At 36.5% G+C, this 18,352-nt stretch overlaps 1 protein-coding gene across 4 annotated transcripts in view; it reads left to right on the top strand.

Moving 5' to 3' along the window:
• The window catches only part of DMXL2 (Dmx like 2), a 119,946-nt gene that overhangs the window by 23,548 nt on the left and 78,046 nt on the right, over positions 1-18,352 (top strand). For all 4 annotated transcript variants that reach the window (XR_008554255.1, XM_037502484.2, XM_037502483.2 and 1 more), the window contains exons 3-6: positions 2,474-2,545; positions 5,268-5,346; positions 6,151-6,286; positions 6,920-6,986. Coding sequence is in view for 3 of the 4 variants with exons in the window: in XM_037502484.2 (XP_037358381.1) it covers positions 2,474-2,545; positions 5,268-5,346; positions 6,151-6,286; positions 6,920-6,986 (354 nt within the window). In the remaining variant the exon portion in view is untranslated. The remainder of the gene's footprint in view (positions 1-2,473; positions 2,546-5,267; positions 5,347-6,150; positions 6,287-6,919; positions 6,987-18,352) is intronic.

The following is an 18,352-nucleotide window of genomic DNA, read 5'->3' as shown; positions in this document are numbered from 1 at the left end:
TGAGAAGCTATTGATCTAGTAGCAGGGAAGTAAATTTTTATCTTTTCTACCTAACTTCCCTTATCACTACCAAATTATAATATCAACTTTTTATCAGGAGATTTAGCAAGATGTCAGTGTCTGATGTATTGTTTGTCATATAATTAGGACTTTGTAGAATTTCTGGTAAGTTCAATGAAAGTTTATTTGTTGAAAGAATCTTAAAGTTTGTTCATTCAGACCTTAAAACAGAATTTATTTTTTAATTATTTCAAATTTCATCATACGTACCTCTTCCCCCAAATTTCAAACATACTAACTTAAATTTTGGTTTTATGTCAAATAAGCCTAGTACATTGGCTATACTCTAGTAATTCAGTAAGACCAGTATTATACAGCAGAGTTGAATGTCTCTACAAAAATATAAAAATATTTTTGCTGTAATATAATTTAAACAATGTTAATATTCTAGAAATTTTCTTCACTGATTTATAATAATTTTTATCAAGAATATGTTGTCAGGATATTCATGTGATAAATAGTAATCATGTAAATTTATGCTTAGTTATAAATTATTATACCATTTCCACTGTCTGACTCTGCTGCTTGTATCAAGCTTTAGTATTTGTAGCAATGTACTACTAAAGGATAACCCAGTTGTAAAATTTATCTAGTAATGAAGCCCTGAATTTCCTGGTATTTGTTTTTTGCTTTTCTGACCACCGCCCTCTCCCCCAACATTGTTCTACTTTCTTTAGGAAACTTAGATTTCAGATTTCTCTTATTAATTTTTCATTGCTCATCTCTCTAGGCTAAGAAAAGTAGCTTTAAACCTGCCCAGAGTTGTATTATAGTTGTCAGCGATGAATTTTAATAAATTATTCTGGTGATAAGATCTTGGAGTTCATAACCATGTTTCTACTTTTCCTTACCTGTTTGAAGGTAAAGAAGGCAATAATTATGACATCTTTGATTTATTGTCTTTTGTCATCTTTTATTCATCTTACGAGGTTGTGGCAATAACTTTAACATTTATGATTGTTGGCAGTTATAATCATTTTTTCACTCATTGACATGTTGAATATGATCAGTCATAACACATTTTGTCTAAATGTTACCTTAAATTTTTTTGAATTAAATTTTATTGATTTGTCATTTGTTCACATAACTAATTTTGGAAAGCACTGCACATGCTTCAGCCACCCTCCACCAAATCCTCCTTGCTGTTACTTCTCTGTCCCCTCTTTGCCTCCTCTCTTGTGTCTTCCTCTCTCCTTTGGTAACCTCCGTATTTCTCACAGTGTCTGAGTTATTTTTGTTGTGTTTTGCCAGTTTATTTTCTTTAGGTATTAATATTCCACAAATGAGTGAAACCATTGGTGATTGTCTTTCACTTTCTGACTTAACTTCACTTAACATTATCACTTCAAGGTTCATCCATTTTGTCCCAAAAAACTACATTTCATCTTTTTTAATAGTTGAGTAGTAACCCATTGAGTATATATCCTACAATTTCTTTATCCAGTCATCTATTAAATACAATTTAGATTGATTACATGTCTTTCATCCAGGCATTTTAAGAAGCTTTTCTCCCAATCATTATAGATCAAAAGCTTCTTTTTGGGAAGAATTTTGGATAGTAACAGCAACAGTGACTTTTTGATATGAGTGCCCGCACAGTGGACCTATTTTGGCTGGTCTTAAAAGACTATGTTTCCAATTTAGTTTTACAAGTTAACTTGGGAATAGAAGTGTCAGAAGGGATGGTTTTGATCTGTTCTCTATAATTGATTTCTTTTTGCCAAGAGGAGGAAGTGGAAATTCGGTTTCTAAGGTATTAATAGAAAGTAGGCTCTGGTGGCTTCTAGGAACAGAAGGATTTATGTGCTTTCCTGTCAGGTAAGTGACCTAGAACAAAGTCCTATAGGCCTTCAGATTCCTAGCTTAAGTTCACTGGAGATGCCTACATCTGCTCTTTATAAATTGAGTGGGTGTCTGTAAAATTTCACCTTAGTCCATTTTCTCTAGTCCTCCTTCTAGATGGTTTTCCTAATTGGTAGTTTTTGTTTGATGGTATAATTAAGGTCACTTTGTTATATTTTTATTACTTGTTTTCTTTGTTTTTCACTACTTTGCATGAATTTTCATATTTTTTTTTCACTTGATTATAAGGTTTTGACAGAGAGATGCACCCCTGAATGTATCTTTATTAATAAAGTTATTTCCATACTAAAAAATTTCTTATAAACCATGATTTCTTTGACTAGATCACCCTTATATTTGATATGTAAAATAAAGCCTGTGGAATTTTTGACAACAGAGAAGAGTTTCTTAAATCCAATACTTTTAACCAGTTCTATTTATGGAAGGGAATGAACCACAAATACTTTATTGGGATTTTAATACATATAATTAGGATATACATTATTGTGAAAAGGAAGTTATCTTCTTTTCTCCTTTCCTAAATATTAATGATTTGTTTGTTTGTTTTTAGGTTGCAGCTTCATATGGTAATGCTGTTTGTATTTTTGAGCCCTTGGGCATAAATTCTCATAAGAGAAATTCTGTAAGTATTAAATCATAGTAGGAAACTTTTAAGTTAACTTTAGAATCATATTGATAGCGATGAAAGTTACTTAGTTGTTGGTACTGAAGATGTTCTGAAGTATCAGTATGAACTTGTGCTGTTTCTTTATGGTAGTATCTTTTACATTCATTATGAATATACCTAGATTTAGAAAATACAGATTTTCTGGCTATTGCTAATTGAGATGTAAAAAGTCAGTTTTCTAGGATCTTGATAACTGAGATTCTTGTTAAATAAGATCTACTATAGTTGAACTGCTATTGTCTCTTGCCTATACTACTCTACTAGTTTCTTATGTATCCATTTTCTCTCCTATTCCCTCTATCTCTAGTCTCAGGAGAGAAGATCATGACACGTCTTTGCTTAAAATGCTGTAATGGTTCCACATTTCTCCCAGATTGAAAGCCTAAGAGCCTTAAAATAAACTGCAGCCTTCTTTCTCCCCAGTACCCATTTCTTACCTCTCAGAACTCATCTCACATAATATTTTTGTCCTCTCCGGTGTTCTCAAGTCCCCCCCACCGGCATATTTTTTGTTCTTCAAACAGTTACCGCCTACCTTAGGGCCTTTTCACTGGTTGTTACAACAATTTTTGTGTGTCATGTTCTTTCTCCAGATAGCTCCAGACCAGCTCTTGCAGATCAGTGATACTTTTTCAATGAGGTTTACCTGACAATTTAAAAAATTGCCACTTGTCTACCACCTTTATCCTAACTCCTTTATCCTTCTATTTTTAACTTTTTCCATAGCACTTGTTTGTTAATTGTTTACTGTTAAGAATATAAACTTCTGAGAGTAGGGAGCTTTGTTTCTTTTATTATTATTTTTTTTTAAATTTCTTTTTTTGTTTATCCAAGTACTTAGAACTGTATCTGGGGCATAATAAGTGCTCCTAAATATTTGTTAAATGAAGGAATTAGGAACTTAGGTAAGCTCACTTACCAGCTGTGTGCTCCAGTATTACATGAGAACCATTTAGAGTCATTAATATTTAATATTCAAAAAACACTGTATGAGTAGAGTTATTAACCCCTTTAAAACTTTCTACATGTATTGGAACTCCAGCATCACCATTTCTCACAAATAGCCAAAATGTCAAAACCATCAATGTGAAATTTGAATGCCATGAGTATATATTTACCAATGATTATAAAACAATTTTTTTATATATTTATGGAAGATCTGGGGTGTAGGCCAGGGATATATGGGGTGAGAGGAGACAGAGCAGGTTGCAGAACAGGTGGATTTACTGAAATACACTGCTGGGCGAGACAGGAGACGTCTGCTGCGCCATATGTAGGTTAGTTACTTGGCCAGGAATCGAACTCAGGCTGCAGTGGTGATAGTGCTGAGACTAACCCCTAGACTACCAGGGAGAACCTGTTTTGTGTGTGTGTGTGTGTGTGTGTGTGTGTGTGTGTGTGTGTGTGTGTGTGTGTAGAAAAGCTGGAGTGTAGGCTAGAGGTGGCACACACGAGCGTCTATGTGTGTGTGTATGTGTGTGAGAATATGAGTATGAGAGCGAGAGAGGAGAGGATTCACCAAAGACAGAATGGGGAGCAGAGCAGGTAGATTTACTGAAATATACTTCTTAGGGGAGCAGCGGTTGAGACAGGAGAGGTCTGCTGCACCGTATGTGGGTTAGCTCCCAGGCTGTAGTGGTGATAGAACTGAGACTTAACTCCAGGGATACCAGGGAAGCCCACTCATGAAATCTTGAACAGATTATTTAATTGCTAAATATTTTTAAATATTGTAAAGAGAAAAAGAATTGCCATTATATTAAATTATTGCTACTTACCAATTAATACATAATTTGCCTAACATGCTAACATGACAGCTTTATATCACACTGCACTTTCATAAAATGAAGTTTTATATTTATGTACTATAAAGAAATATTGAAACTTGTTATTTGGGTATTGTATTTCATGGTAGAGGCCTATAACTTTTAAATCTTAAGTCATTTTTGTACCTTTTAGAATGAAAATACTGAAAAGTTTGGAAATTATTCATATGTAAGACAGGTCAGGTTTGTGGATTTTATATATCAGATAGCTCAATTTTCTTTACTTTCTGGGAAGTATCACTGGCTTTTAGACATTGTGTCCATAATTTGCATTTTTTTCTAATGTGCACTTAAATTGTTCTCATAAACAGTTACTGAGCACCGTGTGTCAGCTATTGCCCTACTGAAAACACAAAGCTTATGATGGCATAGTTTCTGTCCTTGGAGAGTTGCAGTTTAATAGCAGAGTGAGCCACATAGACTAATAGTAATTTAGTGTGACCGGTATTCTGGTGGTAGAGTGGAAAGTGCTATGAGTGCTGCCAGGCTGTCACAAGAGGCTCACAGCAGAGGCAATGAGTTAACGAGGTCTTGATTAAACATTGGAATTTGTGGATGGAGAAAGAGGAAAAGGTATTTAGGTTTCGAATAGACACTGAGATACACTTTCCATAGATGCGAAAGAAGCCTGAGAGAACATGGTTTGTTTGGACATGACAAGCAACTTGATGTGGTAGAATGAATAGTAAGTGGAACCTTTGGAAGTATTAAAAAAATTATTTTGAAAATTACAGTGAAATATTTACATCTTTGTTTCAGATCATAAAATCTTAAAAGTTGAAGAAAATGATAAAGTGGTAGTGGTTGTGTGTATTTTTTAAAAATCTTTTCTTTTTCTTAATGTATTTCAGCAACTCAAGTGTCAGTGGCTTAAGACTGGGCAGTTTTTTTTGAGTTCCGTGACATACAATTTAGCGTGGGACCCTCAAGGTATTTAATTATTATTTTTAGAAATTATGAAACTTAAATATTTGTTTTAACTGTATGATTACAGTATGACAATCTCCGATTATAAGAAAAAAACAGTTTATGAATGAGTGTACTTTTTTCTTCTTGGTATACACTGCTTATTTCTGCTTTTTCCCCCTCTGCCTTTGAATGTTTTATTCTAAGAAACATTATTTGGTTCCTGAGTTAACTTATGCTGCACTGTATTAACATATGCTCTTGTTGTATTAAGAAACAAAATCAGAAATAAAACAGAACCAAGAAATCCCTTGTTTTTTATTTGTCTTCTTTTGTTAATTATTTTTTCAGGAAATCACTGTCTTTAATTTTGAAAGATTTAGAAACCACTAATGATAATGGCTATTGCCTTTTTTATATTCACAATTAATGAGGGTAATTTTTATAATTCCATGTAGAAAAACAAATTTTATTAATTTCTAGTCATTTCTCATATTGTGCAAACATTTATGTTGTGTATGTATCAGAGTTCTTTTACATTTAGTTTGTTATCCTACTTCTGCTTTTTTTTTTTTAAAGATTTACTTGATAGACAGTAGCTCTTTGCCAGTAAGCTTTTGTTTTTCATTATCAAATCTCCCACAAGAACTATTCTTTGAAGTCTCACGGATTCGTAGAACTTCTAGATGGACATACCCCAAGTGTTTTTCATAGACAATATTGCTTGTTTTCCATAGAATAGTTTATAGGCCTAAATAGAAGCCCATATGTGCTTTTGTTTTTTGAGATAATATTTGCTTATTCATGAGAACGTTCTTTAATTTTCAGATAACAGGTTGTTGACCGCAACGGATTCTATTCAGTTGTGGGCTCCTCCAGGAGGTGACATTCTGGAAGAGGAGGAAGAAATTGATAATAAAATTCCTCCTGTGTTAAATGATTGGAAGTGCATCTGGCAGTGCAAGTTAGTGTATAACTTTGTTGTTCTGTTTATTAATTTAAAAAATGCCTTTTAAAACATGTCGCCTGTCACAGTGACTTTATTTTTTGGTGATGCCATTGCATTTAAAACCCTAGAAATGGGATTTTTTTTTTCTAACCAAAATGCCATATAACATCATCCTTCAATCTGTGCTATAGTTGATGATTTTGAAAAAATAGGACAAAATATTTTCATGGTAATAACCTCAGGACTCTGGTTGTCAGGATTGACACATAGAAATTACTCACTGATGGCTGAGAGGAGAGGGATGGGGAAGGGGAAGGTGTGGTAAAAGTTACCAGCCACTCTTTCATGTGAAAGGATGACTGTATCATTAACAATGTGGATTATGTGAGGGGGATCAATTAGCCAGGCGAGATAATGAGCTCAGTTTTTATATACTTACAATGTTGGTGGAGATACCTTGTAAATGTTAGTTGCATTCTTCTTTGTGTCCTCACACTTTAATCAATTTGTATTTTTAGACAGGGAAAGTACTGTATTTTTAGAGAAGTAAAAAGCATTCTTGTTATGTTATAAAAATCTTATTTTGACCATTTATATATACAATGTTCCATATTTTTAAAATGCTATTAATTTTTTTTTTTTTTTAAGAACCTCGGTATCTGTACAGCTGATGGAATGGTCCCCTGATGGTGAATATTTTGCTACTGCTGGAAAGGTAAGGACCAAAACATAATGAAAATAAACAAAGCAATTAGAAGTATTCCTTATTGATTCTCATTTCAAGTTTTCATGCCTGTAAAATTTGGGTAATCCTGTTCTGCAAAGGTGGCCTGAGGAATTGTGATAGTATTTGTAAAAGATCTGGTATATTCTCCAGAGGTAGTAGGTATTAGGAAGTAATGGCTATAGTTATTTTTATTTGACCTCAGTTCATTTATATTTTTAAAAATTGATTTTTTTTATGTTTAGAATTAGCATATGTACATAATTAAAAAAATAAAACTACTACTAGATTTACAATAAAAAGAAGCACTTCCTTCTCCCCTCTCCCTTCTATTAATTTCTAAGTCCTGGAGGCTGTTTTCAAACTGCTTATCTTTATTTTATTTATTTACTTATTTTTACATCATTGTTCATTTTTAAACAATATTTGCTTCCCCCACCCCCTCAGGTGTAGTCCCCATAGAGTTTCCTTCCCCAAGGCACCCGTGCACCATCACCTCAGTCCCCTGTGCTCCTCCCTCCCTCTCTCCCTCTGATCCCTCTCCCTCCTCCTCCCCTGCAGGGTGTCTCTGATTTATAATTGTCTGTTTTTGCTTTGTACTGTTACTTTTGAAGATTTATTTATGTATACAAGAACTGGGGTGCAGGCCAGAGGTGCAGGAGGTGAGAGGATTCACCAGAGACAGAGTAGGGAGCAGGAAAGGCAGACTGACTGAAATACACTGCTGAGGGGAGCAGCGGGCGAGACAGGAGAGGTCTGCTGCACCATGTGGGTAGCTTCCTGACTGGGGATCAAACTTGTGCTGCAGAGGCTGCTGATAACTTCATAGTGCTATGCTTAACCCCTTGTGCCACCAGGGAGGCCCCCAACCTGCATATTTAGGTTTTTCCTATTCATGTTTCTAAATAACTTGCCTATGCTCCCATATCTTGATTCTTTTTTTTTTTTCTCCTGGTTCAGTTTTTTATGTCATTTCTTGCCTTCCTACTGTTCCCAGCACCGTCTCTACTCCAGCACATACATGTAGTCACTCCCCTAGCTCCCATTTTTCGTGATTAGATGTCTCATAATGTTTAGGTAAATCAGTATGTTCATGTCACTAAGATTGTATAAAATATTGTTCATAGAAAAGTTATTTTGAAGTTAATAATTACTTTCATTATTTGCTTAGTAGACCTAACTTACACCCCAAACCTCTGACAGACTTTGAACCATCTTTTGGTATAATCCGACATAGGAGGTATCTTGGAAATATGTGTTCTCTTTGCTCCAGTCTGCTCAGTTGCTCTCCACGTCTAAAACAGCACACTCTCATGTTTGCCTTTTCATTTGCCGACATTAAGAGATTCTCTTTGGCTCTTTCCTTTGTTAAATTCTGTTTTTAAGCATCCTATATCTTTTCTTATTCTGATGGTGATATCCCCTGGTAGGTTCCTGAGGAAAGATGATTGGGAAAAAAAACATTTCAAGGCCTTGGGAGTTTGAACATTTATTTCTTCTGCTTTTATGCTTGATTTGGCTGGGCATAGAATGGGGCTGAAAATATTTTTCCCTCATAATTTTTTTTTTTTAAATTTATTTGTTTATACCAGCACTGGGCACAGTCAGAAGCGCGGGAGGGTGAGAAAATCCACCAGAGCCAGAGCGGGGAGCAGAGCAGGCAGAAGGACCGAGGTACACTGCTGAGGGGAGCAGCGGGCGGCAGGAGAGGTCTGCGCGCCATGTGGGACCCTCCTCTGGTGGCCGGGGAGCAGCCGGGGATCGAACCGGCGCTGCAGAGGCTGCGGTCAGCTTTGCAACCCAGCGCTCAACCGCTGCGCCACCGGGGAGGCCCTCCCTCATAATTTTTTAAGTCCTAGTTCTGTTGCCTTTTAGCTTACATTGTTGCCGCTGAAGAACTACAGTGCCCTTAAGACTGCGTCACCCCCCATCTCTACCTCCTGAGGTTTTAAGAATCTTTTCATTTATCCCTGATACTAGAAATTTCATGATGATGTGGTATGGGTCAGCCATCCATAAATATTTTAGTAGATCTCTCTAAGGATAAAGTTTTTTTATGTAAGCTAATTTGTTGGGCCTGCTCAATCTGAAAACCCTTGTCCTACATTTCAGGGAGATTATTTCATATTTGGTGTTATTTCCTTCCCTTCATGCTTTTTTTTTTTTTCTTTCTCTTTTTCTGAATAGTCCTTACTCATATATGGATCTTTCTATGCTGGTCCTATAATTTACTGCCCAACCCCTGACCCACTTCTTATTTTCTATCTCTGTCTTTTTGTTTAAATCCTGGGAAATTTTTTAAGCTTTAACTTTGAAATAATATTTTCCTCCTGTGACATTTGAAATTTCCACGAGATCTTTCTTATTCTGTGACTCTTTCTTTTCAAGTTATAAAATATTTCATAAGTATAAAAGAACATTTATGTAATTTATTTATAAAATAAAATGTTAAATACAGGCACCCACCACCTCACTTGAGATGAAGAAAATAAAATGAATGGATTCCTTATCCTCCTGCTTGTGTCTCCTTCTTACCTTCCCACTCACTTAGCATCCTGAATTTTGTTTTATTTCATTGCCTTTTAAAAAAAGCTTTACATGTGGCCTCCCTGGTGGCACAAGGGGTTAAGTCTCAGCACTATCATGCTATTGCCAGCCACTGCAGCACTGAGTTTGATCCCCGGCCAGGGAGCTGACCCACATGGCACAACAGACCTCTCCTGTCTCTCCCGCTGCTCCCCTTAGCAGTGTATTTCAGTCACTCTGCCTGTTCTACTCCCCATTCTATCTCTGGTGAATCCTCTCAACCCCTGCACTTCTGGCCTGTATGCCAATTCTTGCATGCATAAACAAATACAATAAATCTGAAAGAAATTTTCACATATATAAATTCTTAGATAATGTTTAGTATTGCATAATTTTTAACTTTTAAAAACAATACCATATAGTTACTGAAATTCAGCTTCAGGATATTAAAAAGTAAAATTTCTGATAATAGCCATTTATGTACTTTTTAGTTATGGTTAGGAACAGAAATTTACATTTAAAAGTCACAAGTTAAAGTTAATTGTATTTGGTTGTTATAGGGAATTTAACTTCCATGTCATGCTTTACAACACAAGGGTAAGTTTTCTAAGAACACCAAGATTCACCCAAGGCTTTTTGAGTTAGTTACTAGTTGTTGAACAGTCAACTGTTTTGTGGTTGAATAATTACTTGCTCGACACAGAAGTGGTTGTCCAGCAGTCGATGACATAGACAGGAAGACTACAATCATGTAGTTTAGTAGTGGATCTAATAACTAGCAATTTCAAGGAAGTGAGAGGTATAAAAAATTGTGAGATATCTGGAGCCACTTTCTTCTAACATTAAAACATCTGTGATTTTTGTTAGTCACATGTACTGCTAACACTACTTTGGTTTTTGCTTTTATTTTTAACTGAAATGTAGCATTTCCTTTAATTAGCAGTTATGAAAATAGGGAAATAATTGTTTTTTCATACTGAAGTTCATAGTAACACTAGGTCTTACTTTCTTTGGTTTCTTTTACTTTTGTTTATCTAGGACCTGTAGTAGTTTTCTTATTTGTACTTTGCTAGATTCTTTTTTTTTTTTTTTTTTTTAATAGAGGCATGTTTTATTTATTTATTTGTTTGTTTGTTTCGTTTATACATGCACTGGGTACAGTCAGAAGCACAGGAGGGTGAGAGAATTCACTAGAGCCAGAGCGGGGAGCAGAGCAGGCAGAAGGACCGAAGTACACTGCTGAGGGGAGCAGCGGGCGGCAGGAGAGGTCTGCGCGCCATGTGGGACCCTCCTCTGGTGGCCGGGGAGCAGCCGGGGATCGAACCGGCGCCGCAGAGGCTGCGGGCAGCTTCGCAACCCAGCACTCAACCGCTGCGCCACCGGGGAGGCCCTTTGCTAGATTCTTTAAATAAAGTATTTTTGAATCTTAGCAAGTACCTTTCTGCATAATTTTTCTTTTTTACTCTTTTACTATGATGAATACATGGACATATTTTTAAGTATTTATGGAATAACCAAACTTGATTGTAATGTATAATCTTTGCTGATTATGATTTGCTAATATTTTGTTTGGGATTTATGAGATCTATGAATGAGATTGACAATTTTTCATTTTTTGTAATATCCTTGACAAATTTTGATAATAATTCACTGCTTATCTCATAAAATGGGTTGGAAAGCTCCCTTTATTTACTTTATGAAAGAGTTTGGAAGGTGCTTATAATTTTATTCTCAAATATTTGCTGGTGAAGTCATTTGGACCAAGAGGTTTTTTTTTGGGTGTGGTTCACATTTTTAAATAAAGGATTATTCAGAATTTCTATTTCTTTTTTGCGTTAGTATTAGTAAGTTATATTTGTTTAGACCTTGACAGTTTTATCTGAATACTCAAATTTAGTGATATAGTTATACAAGACATTTTCTTTTTATTTTTTAAAAAAGATACTTATTTTTGCATAGAAGAACTGGAGTGCAGGCCAGAGGAGCAGGGGTAGTGGCAAGAGGACTCACCAGAGACCTAGCAGGGAGCAGAACAGGTGGATCTACTGAAATACACTGCTAGGGTAGCAGCAGGCGAGACAGGAGAGGTCTGCTGTGCCACGTGGGTTAGCTGGCCAAGGATTGAATCCAGGCTGAACCCAGGCTGTTGCAGTGGGCCTTTGCAGTGATAGTGCTGAGGCTTAACCCCTAGGTCACCAGGGAGGCCCATTTTATCTCTTTAATCTATAATACATTTGATTTCTTTTTCTTCTTTTATATTGGGTATTTATACCTTCTCTTTTTCTTGATTCACCTCGCTAATGGTTTATCAATTCTGTGTCTTTTCAAAGAATTAACTTTTGGTTTTATAGACCTATATATTGTACATTTGTTTTCTGTTTTATTAATTTTGTTTAGTTTATTTTTTCCAACTTTTTAAGTTGGATACGTTTGTTTAGCTTCTTTGTAATATATACATTTAACACTATAAAATTTCCTATAAGCTTAGCTTATCCCACAGTTTCTAAAAATTTCCCTTAAGTTTTATTATTCTAAACATAAATTTTCCAGTTTTTATTGGTATTCATTCTTCAATCTATGGGTTGTTCAGAAACTGGATTTGGGTCAGGTTGAATTATTTTGGGGCTGGGGGTAGATGGTACAGGAGTTTTATACTGGTGGTGACAACTTTTATCTTGCTTTATTAAGGAAAGTTTACAAGCAATTTGCACTTAGAAGAATAACTACTAGTGCTGTTATGAAAGAAGTTACTAATTATTGAGAGTTAGGTACCAGAAGCCATGCCTTCACAAAGCCTGTGGGGCAGAAAGTAGTCTTCATGTTCTACAGAAGAGGAAACTGCAGCTTGAGAATGTTTCTGAGAATACAGGGTATTCAGAAGATAGAGTGGGGTTTTACCCCTGGTGTTTTGGATATCAAAGCTCCATAGTCAACTAGTTGGGTATTTCACTGAGAAAATATTGCTGTTGCATTTGTAGGAATTCTTTGAGCCTGGCTCAGTTGAGTGTACGTTCTTGCAGAAAAAAAATTTTTTTTTAAAAGATCTCAACCCAGGTTTCCTTTTTTTTTTTTTGAAGATTGATTTATTTATGCATACATGATCTGGGGTGTAGGCCAGAGGTACAGGGGGCGTGTATGATTGTCACCAGAGACAAGAAAGGGGAGCAGAGCAGGCAGATCTACGAAATATGCTGCTGAGGGGAACAGCGGGTGAGAGAGGAGAGGTCTACTGAGCCATATGTGGGTTAGCTACCTGGCCGGGGATTGAACTCATGTTGCAATGGCAGGTGATAGCTTGATAGCACTGGGTCTGTAACCCCTGCACCACCAGGGTCAATAACCCTACTGTGAATTCTTGCCTGAGAAAAGAGATGCAATCAGAAGAGAACTTTGGTAATCATTCACCACCTACCTGTATTGGTCCATCTCCCTACATCTGTGCCTATATTTCTGCCTTCTTTTTTGTTGCTTTGGATGAACTGTGTGCTTTTATGCAAAACCATTTCTTTCCCTTGTGTACTCAATCCCATTTGTTCTTGCTGACTCGGGGACATCACTCTTGGAGTTGTCTCCTCTCGTCTTACTCATTTTCCCCTTCTCTACTGAGTCATCATATTAGCATATGTTGTAGACTAAATGTCTCCCTTACCCCCAGGGGTTCATATGTTGAAATCCCAGCTTCCAATGTTAAGGTGTTTGGAGAAGAGTCCTTTGGGAGGTAATTGAGGCTAGATGAGGTTGTGAGAGTAACCCTCATGATAGGAATAGTGCTCTTATAAGAAGAGATAGCAGACAGCTTGCTCACCACCACATGAAGATACAGCAGAAGGTATAGGGTAGCCTTCTGCTACCCAGGAGGAGTGCTGTCCTCAGAACCTGATGGTGCTAGTGCCCTGATTTCAGACTTCCAGCTTCCAGAACTGTGAGAAAATAAATTTCTCTAAGTCACCCAGTCCATGGCATTTGTTAGGGCAGGCTAGGCTAGCTAGCACAGCATCAGATATCAAATATGCTGTGAAGTTGTGCCTATTCTAAAACAGACAATATTAATAAAAACCTTCTTAACCTTTACCCTTCCTTTCGTTTTTTTTTTTTTAATTTTAAAAAAGATTTATTTATACATACAAGAACTAGGGTACAGGCCAGAGGTGCAGGGGGTGAGAGGATTCACCAGAGACAGAGTAGGGAACAGAACAGGCAGATTGACTGAAATACACTGCTGAGGGGAGCAGCAGGCGAGACAGGAGAGGTCTGCTGTGCCATGTGGGTCACCTCCCTGGCCGGGGATTGAACTTGTGCTGCAGTGGCCATGGATAGCTTCATAGTGCTGTGTCTTAACCCCTTGCGCCATCAGGGAGGCCCTCCCTTCCTGATTTAGAGCACCATAAAGAGGTTGCTTATAGTTGCCTCCATGTTCTTCTCATTTTCCATTGTGCCTACTCACCACCACCACTCTAAAACTGTCTCCAGCGAGTTCCTGTTACTCAACCTTGTGGTTATTCTTACTTAACATATTAGCATGACTTAACACAGTTGGTTACTTACTCCATCATGAACACTTTCATGAGTTTGCTTCTAGGACACAGCAAACTCTCTTGATTTTCTTTTCTCTCTCTGACTTCTCTGTTTGCTAGTGTCACTGTATCTCTCCTACTTTTAACTATCAGAGTACCCCAGGACTTATATCGGGGTGGACCTTGCCTCTGACCATACTCATTCCTTGGTGAATTATTATAAGCTAGTTCATTCATTTATAATGAAACAAACCTAACATTTAATATTTCTGGATAGAATGTAGAAATGCAGGAAGAATTTTTATAATGTCCAAAAAGCAAGACTAATAAAGGGAAAAGTATTAGCAGAATCATGGAAAAGTAGTTTAAAAAATTTTATAATTTTGCCTTTGACCTCTAAAATTAAGCTATTACCCTTAAAACTTTGATCTTTCAAAGCTAGTATTCTATTGTTTCTAAACTTGACCATGGGAAAACCTGCCATCTCCAGATTTTTTTCTTAGTCATATTTCTTAGGGTTACAATACACCCATGAATCAATAGTAGTTAGTCTTTCTGTTGATTTAATAAATCCATAGTAGATGAAGGAATGATGACTCAGTATAGGTCCAATTTATGATTAGAAAGCTGGATTCATGCAGGAATGCAGCGTTATAATTTTCCATTAGTCATTGATCTGACATCAGTGTGGACATTGTCTTACATGCTGTGTATCATTTGAAGCATGTTTTTCTACCACTTTCTTTTTTTTTTAATTTTGTTCATTTTATTTAGTTTTTTTATATACCTTTTACATCATTCTTCATTTTTGTACAACGTATGCTTTCTCATCTCGGTTATAGTCCCCGTGAAATTCCCACCACCAATTCACCTGTGTACCATCACCATAGTCCCTTGTGCTCTTCCTACCCCTGTTTTGATGCTATTCTCCACGCCCCTCTCCCCTGCATAAAATGTCTTTGGTTTATAGTTGCTTGTTGATTTTGATATTTATTATAATTACTTTTTTTTCCCCCCATCCCTTATTTGCATCCTCTACATTCTTCCTGAAAGTGAAATCTGTGGGTCTGCTACTCCTAGGCAGCCTATTCGGCCACCATTTTGTCATCTAAACAAGGTCAAAGTGGTCCGGCCAGTTAGGAACAGGAGCCCAACCCTTCAGCCCTTCAAATCAAACAAGAGCACAAAGCTGGATCACACTGGGAAGGTTATGCATCGGTCCTCAGCCCCCTGGGCATTCTGGACATACCTTGATCCCTAATCATCTACACCCTTCCCCTTTCTTTAATCTCCTTAATCTCTTTACAATCAATTACATGTGTCAATAAAAGGGCCAGGATCTTGCAATATGTAGCCTGCTTCACGACTCCCGTTTGTCAGTGTGGTGGTGTCCCACGCAACAGAAATCATCCAGTAATTTTTTTCTTTCTGGCTTATTTCATTGAGCATGATCCCTTCCAGCTCCATCCATGTTGCTGTGAATGGCATGAGTTTATCTTTTTTGATTGCTGAGTAATATTCCATTGTGTATATGTACCATATCTTCTTGATCCAGTCATATATTTTTTGGGCATTTGGGTTGTTTCCACAGCTTACCTATTGTAAATAGTGCTGCAGTAAACATAGGGGTGCAGGTGTCCTTTTGAATTAATGTTTCTGTGTCCTTTGGGTAGATTCTTAGGAGTTGAATTGCTGGATCATATGGAAGCTCCATTTTTAGCATTTGGAGTAACCTTCAAACAGCTCTCCCACCAGCAGTTGGACTGTTTGCACTCCCACCAGCAGTGCAGGAGAATTCCTTTTTCTCCACATCCTCGCCAACAATTGTTGTTGCTAGTTTTTATTAATATGCCATTCTCACTGTTGTAAGATGGTATCTCATTGTGGTTTTGATTCGCATTTCCCTGATTACGAGTGATGCTGAACATTTTTTCATATGCCTGTCAGCATTTCCTCTTTGGAGGAACTATTATACCTTTAAATAACAACCTTTGCATGTTTGGCAAATATTATTTGCCGTGCAACATATATGTCCCTGTTTTATGTGCTGGCAGTCTCATGTGAAGGAGACAGGAAGACATAGTTCCTGTTCTCATGAATGTAACTTCTAATGAAAGGAGACAGAAAAAACACCAGGTGCTATTCAGAAAATAGTAAGTGCTATTCAGAAAATCAGGACAGAATGATGTAGTATGACCTGGCATCTATTGGAGTGGATGATCTTTAGAGAATACTTGTCTGGGAAATAGTTTTAAGCTGAGGTCTGAATAATATGACAGCCAACTGTGTAAAGTTCAGAGGAAAGAATATTTTGGGTTAAGGGAACACTAAGTGCAGAAACTCAGAGATATGAGTCAGCAGGGCTTGTTAAAGAACAGCAGAAAGCTAGCTCAAGGTGTGAGATGTATCCAGGTTAACAAGTCAAAAAGGAAAAGGCAGTCAGCTCAGGTGACCACCTCCGGCACCTCTGGCCTATACCCCTTGAACTGAAGAATATTGTATTTTTTTAATCTGAGGTAAGAGTATTACTTATTAAAGAGCTTTTTTTTCTTCCCATAGGACATATGTGATTAAATCTTCAGCTCAGTTACTGTTTTTTTTTCCCTAGTTTACTTGCTAGATATTTGCTTATCTCTTTATGTTCATAAATTCTGTATCTAAGCACTTTTCAATAATAATTGGTTATTTTGTATAATTTGAAAGTGATTTAAAAATGTTTTTCTTCAAGAACATTTTCTTTTAATAGAGGAATACCCTTTTGAGTAAAAAACTGGACCTTCAAAGGGCTAGGATGAGAAGAATTTTTGACTAGAGTGATATGGGCAGGAAGGGAAGGCAAAAGCTGTGTTGTATTCCCGGAAGTATTTTCTGCTTATGAGAGCACCTCTCTGTTCCTATATCCAGTGTTTTTTTTTTTTTTTTTTAAGGTTTGGCTTATCAAACATTTTCTCCCTTTAAAATGGTTATATTTTTACTTTTAAAGCATAATATGTATATTATTTCACAGAGAAAGTAATAATCTTCTGCCAAATAGCCCTAACCCTAAGTAAAAAATATTGCCACTATTTTGTATTTAATATATATTCTTTGAGTTTCCGGTGATTTTGTAAACAACACAGAAGTATATGTGCATGAAGATGCATATTCCTATGAGATCATTTTTTTTTTATTTGAGATCATAGTCTTTAAGCTGATTTTTCACTTACAATATCATATTGCTATATTAATATATCTGTTCTTTTTAAAAGTGACATAATTTCCTATTATATGAATGAATGTTCAGTAACTTAACCGGATAACTGTTAGTGGACATTAAGTGACTCTGATTCCTTTCTAATACTATTCAAAAATGTCTTTGTACATGAATTTTGTGCTGTTACTTCCTTATTATTTATTGAGGTATAGTGAACATAAAATGCATATTTTATGTGTACAGGTCAGTCCATTTGGCAAATATATAGGTCCATGTGATCACATTGAACTTGAAGTTAGAGAACATTTCCCTCATCTCAGAGGTTTCCTTTGACCTCTTCCCAATTAATCCTCAGTCAGCCCTAGTTACATGTAGCTACTGATTTGTTTTCTATTACTATCACAGTGATTGATATTCAAATATTAAACTCACTTTGCTGGGATAACCTCTGCTTGTTCGTGATTTTTTTTTTTTTTTAAGATTTTATTTATTTATTTATTTATTTATTTATACAAGCACTGGGTACAGTCAGAAGTGCAGGAGAGTGAGAGAATTCACCAGAGCCAGAGCGGGGAACAGAACAGGAAGACTGATGAAACACACTGCTGAGGGGAGCAGTGGGCGAGGCAGGAGAGGTCTGTGTGCCATGTGGGCCAGCTCCCTGGCTGGGGATTGAACTCGTGCTGCAGTGGCTGCAGATAGCTTCATAGTGCAGACACTTTACTCCTTGTGCCGTCAGGGAGGCCCCCTAGTGTGGGATTTCTTGACAATGGTAATTTGTATTTTCTCTCTAAATATTTTTATCTCTAGATAGAGGATTATGTAAGTTTTACGATCTTTTCAAAAAACAGTATTCTGATCCATTGAGTTTTCTCTCTGTATTTTTTCACTGATTTCCATTCTTTTATCTATTTATTGTGGGTTCACTTTGCTGTTTTTTTCTTATGGATTCAGGTGGAAGTGTAGAACATTGATTATAGACTTTTGTGATATAAGCATTTAAAGGTGTACATTTCTTCCTAAACACTAATGTATTTGGAGCACCCAATTTGATGTTTTGCTTTTACTTTCATTCAGTGCAATATATTTTAAAAATTCTTTTACAATGTAGAAGTATTTTGTTG

Source organism: Talpa occidentalis, unplaced genomic scaffold (assembly GCF_014898055.3).
Source record: "Talpa occidentalis isolate TD23 unplaced genomic scaffold, MPIMG_talOcc4v2.1 talOcc4.11, whole genome shotgun sequence".
In the NCBI taxonomy this organism is placed as follows: domain Eukaryota; kingdom Metazoa; phylum Chordata; class Mammalia; order Eulipotyphla; family Talpidae; genus Talpa; species Talpa occidentalis.
This window is presented reverse-complemented; position numbering and strand designations above follow the sequence as displayed.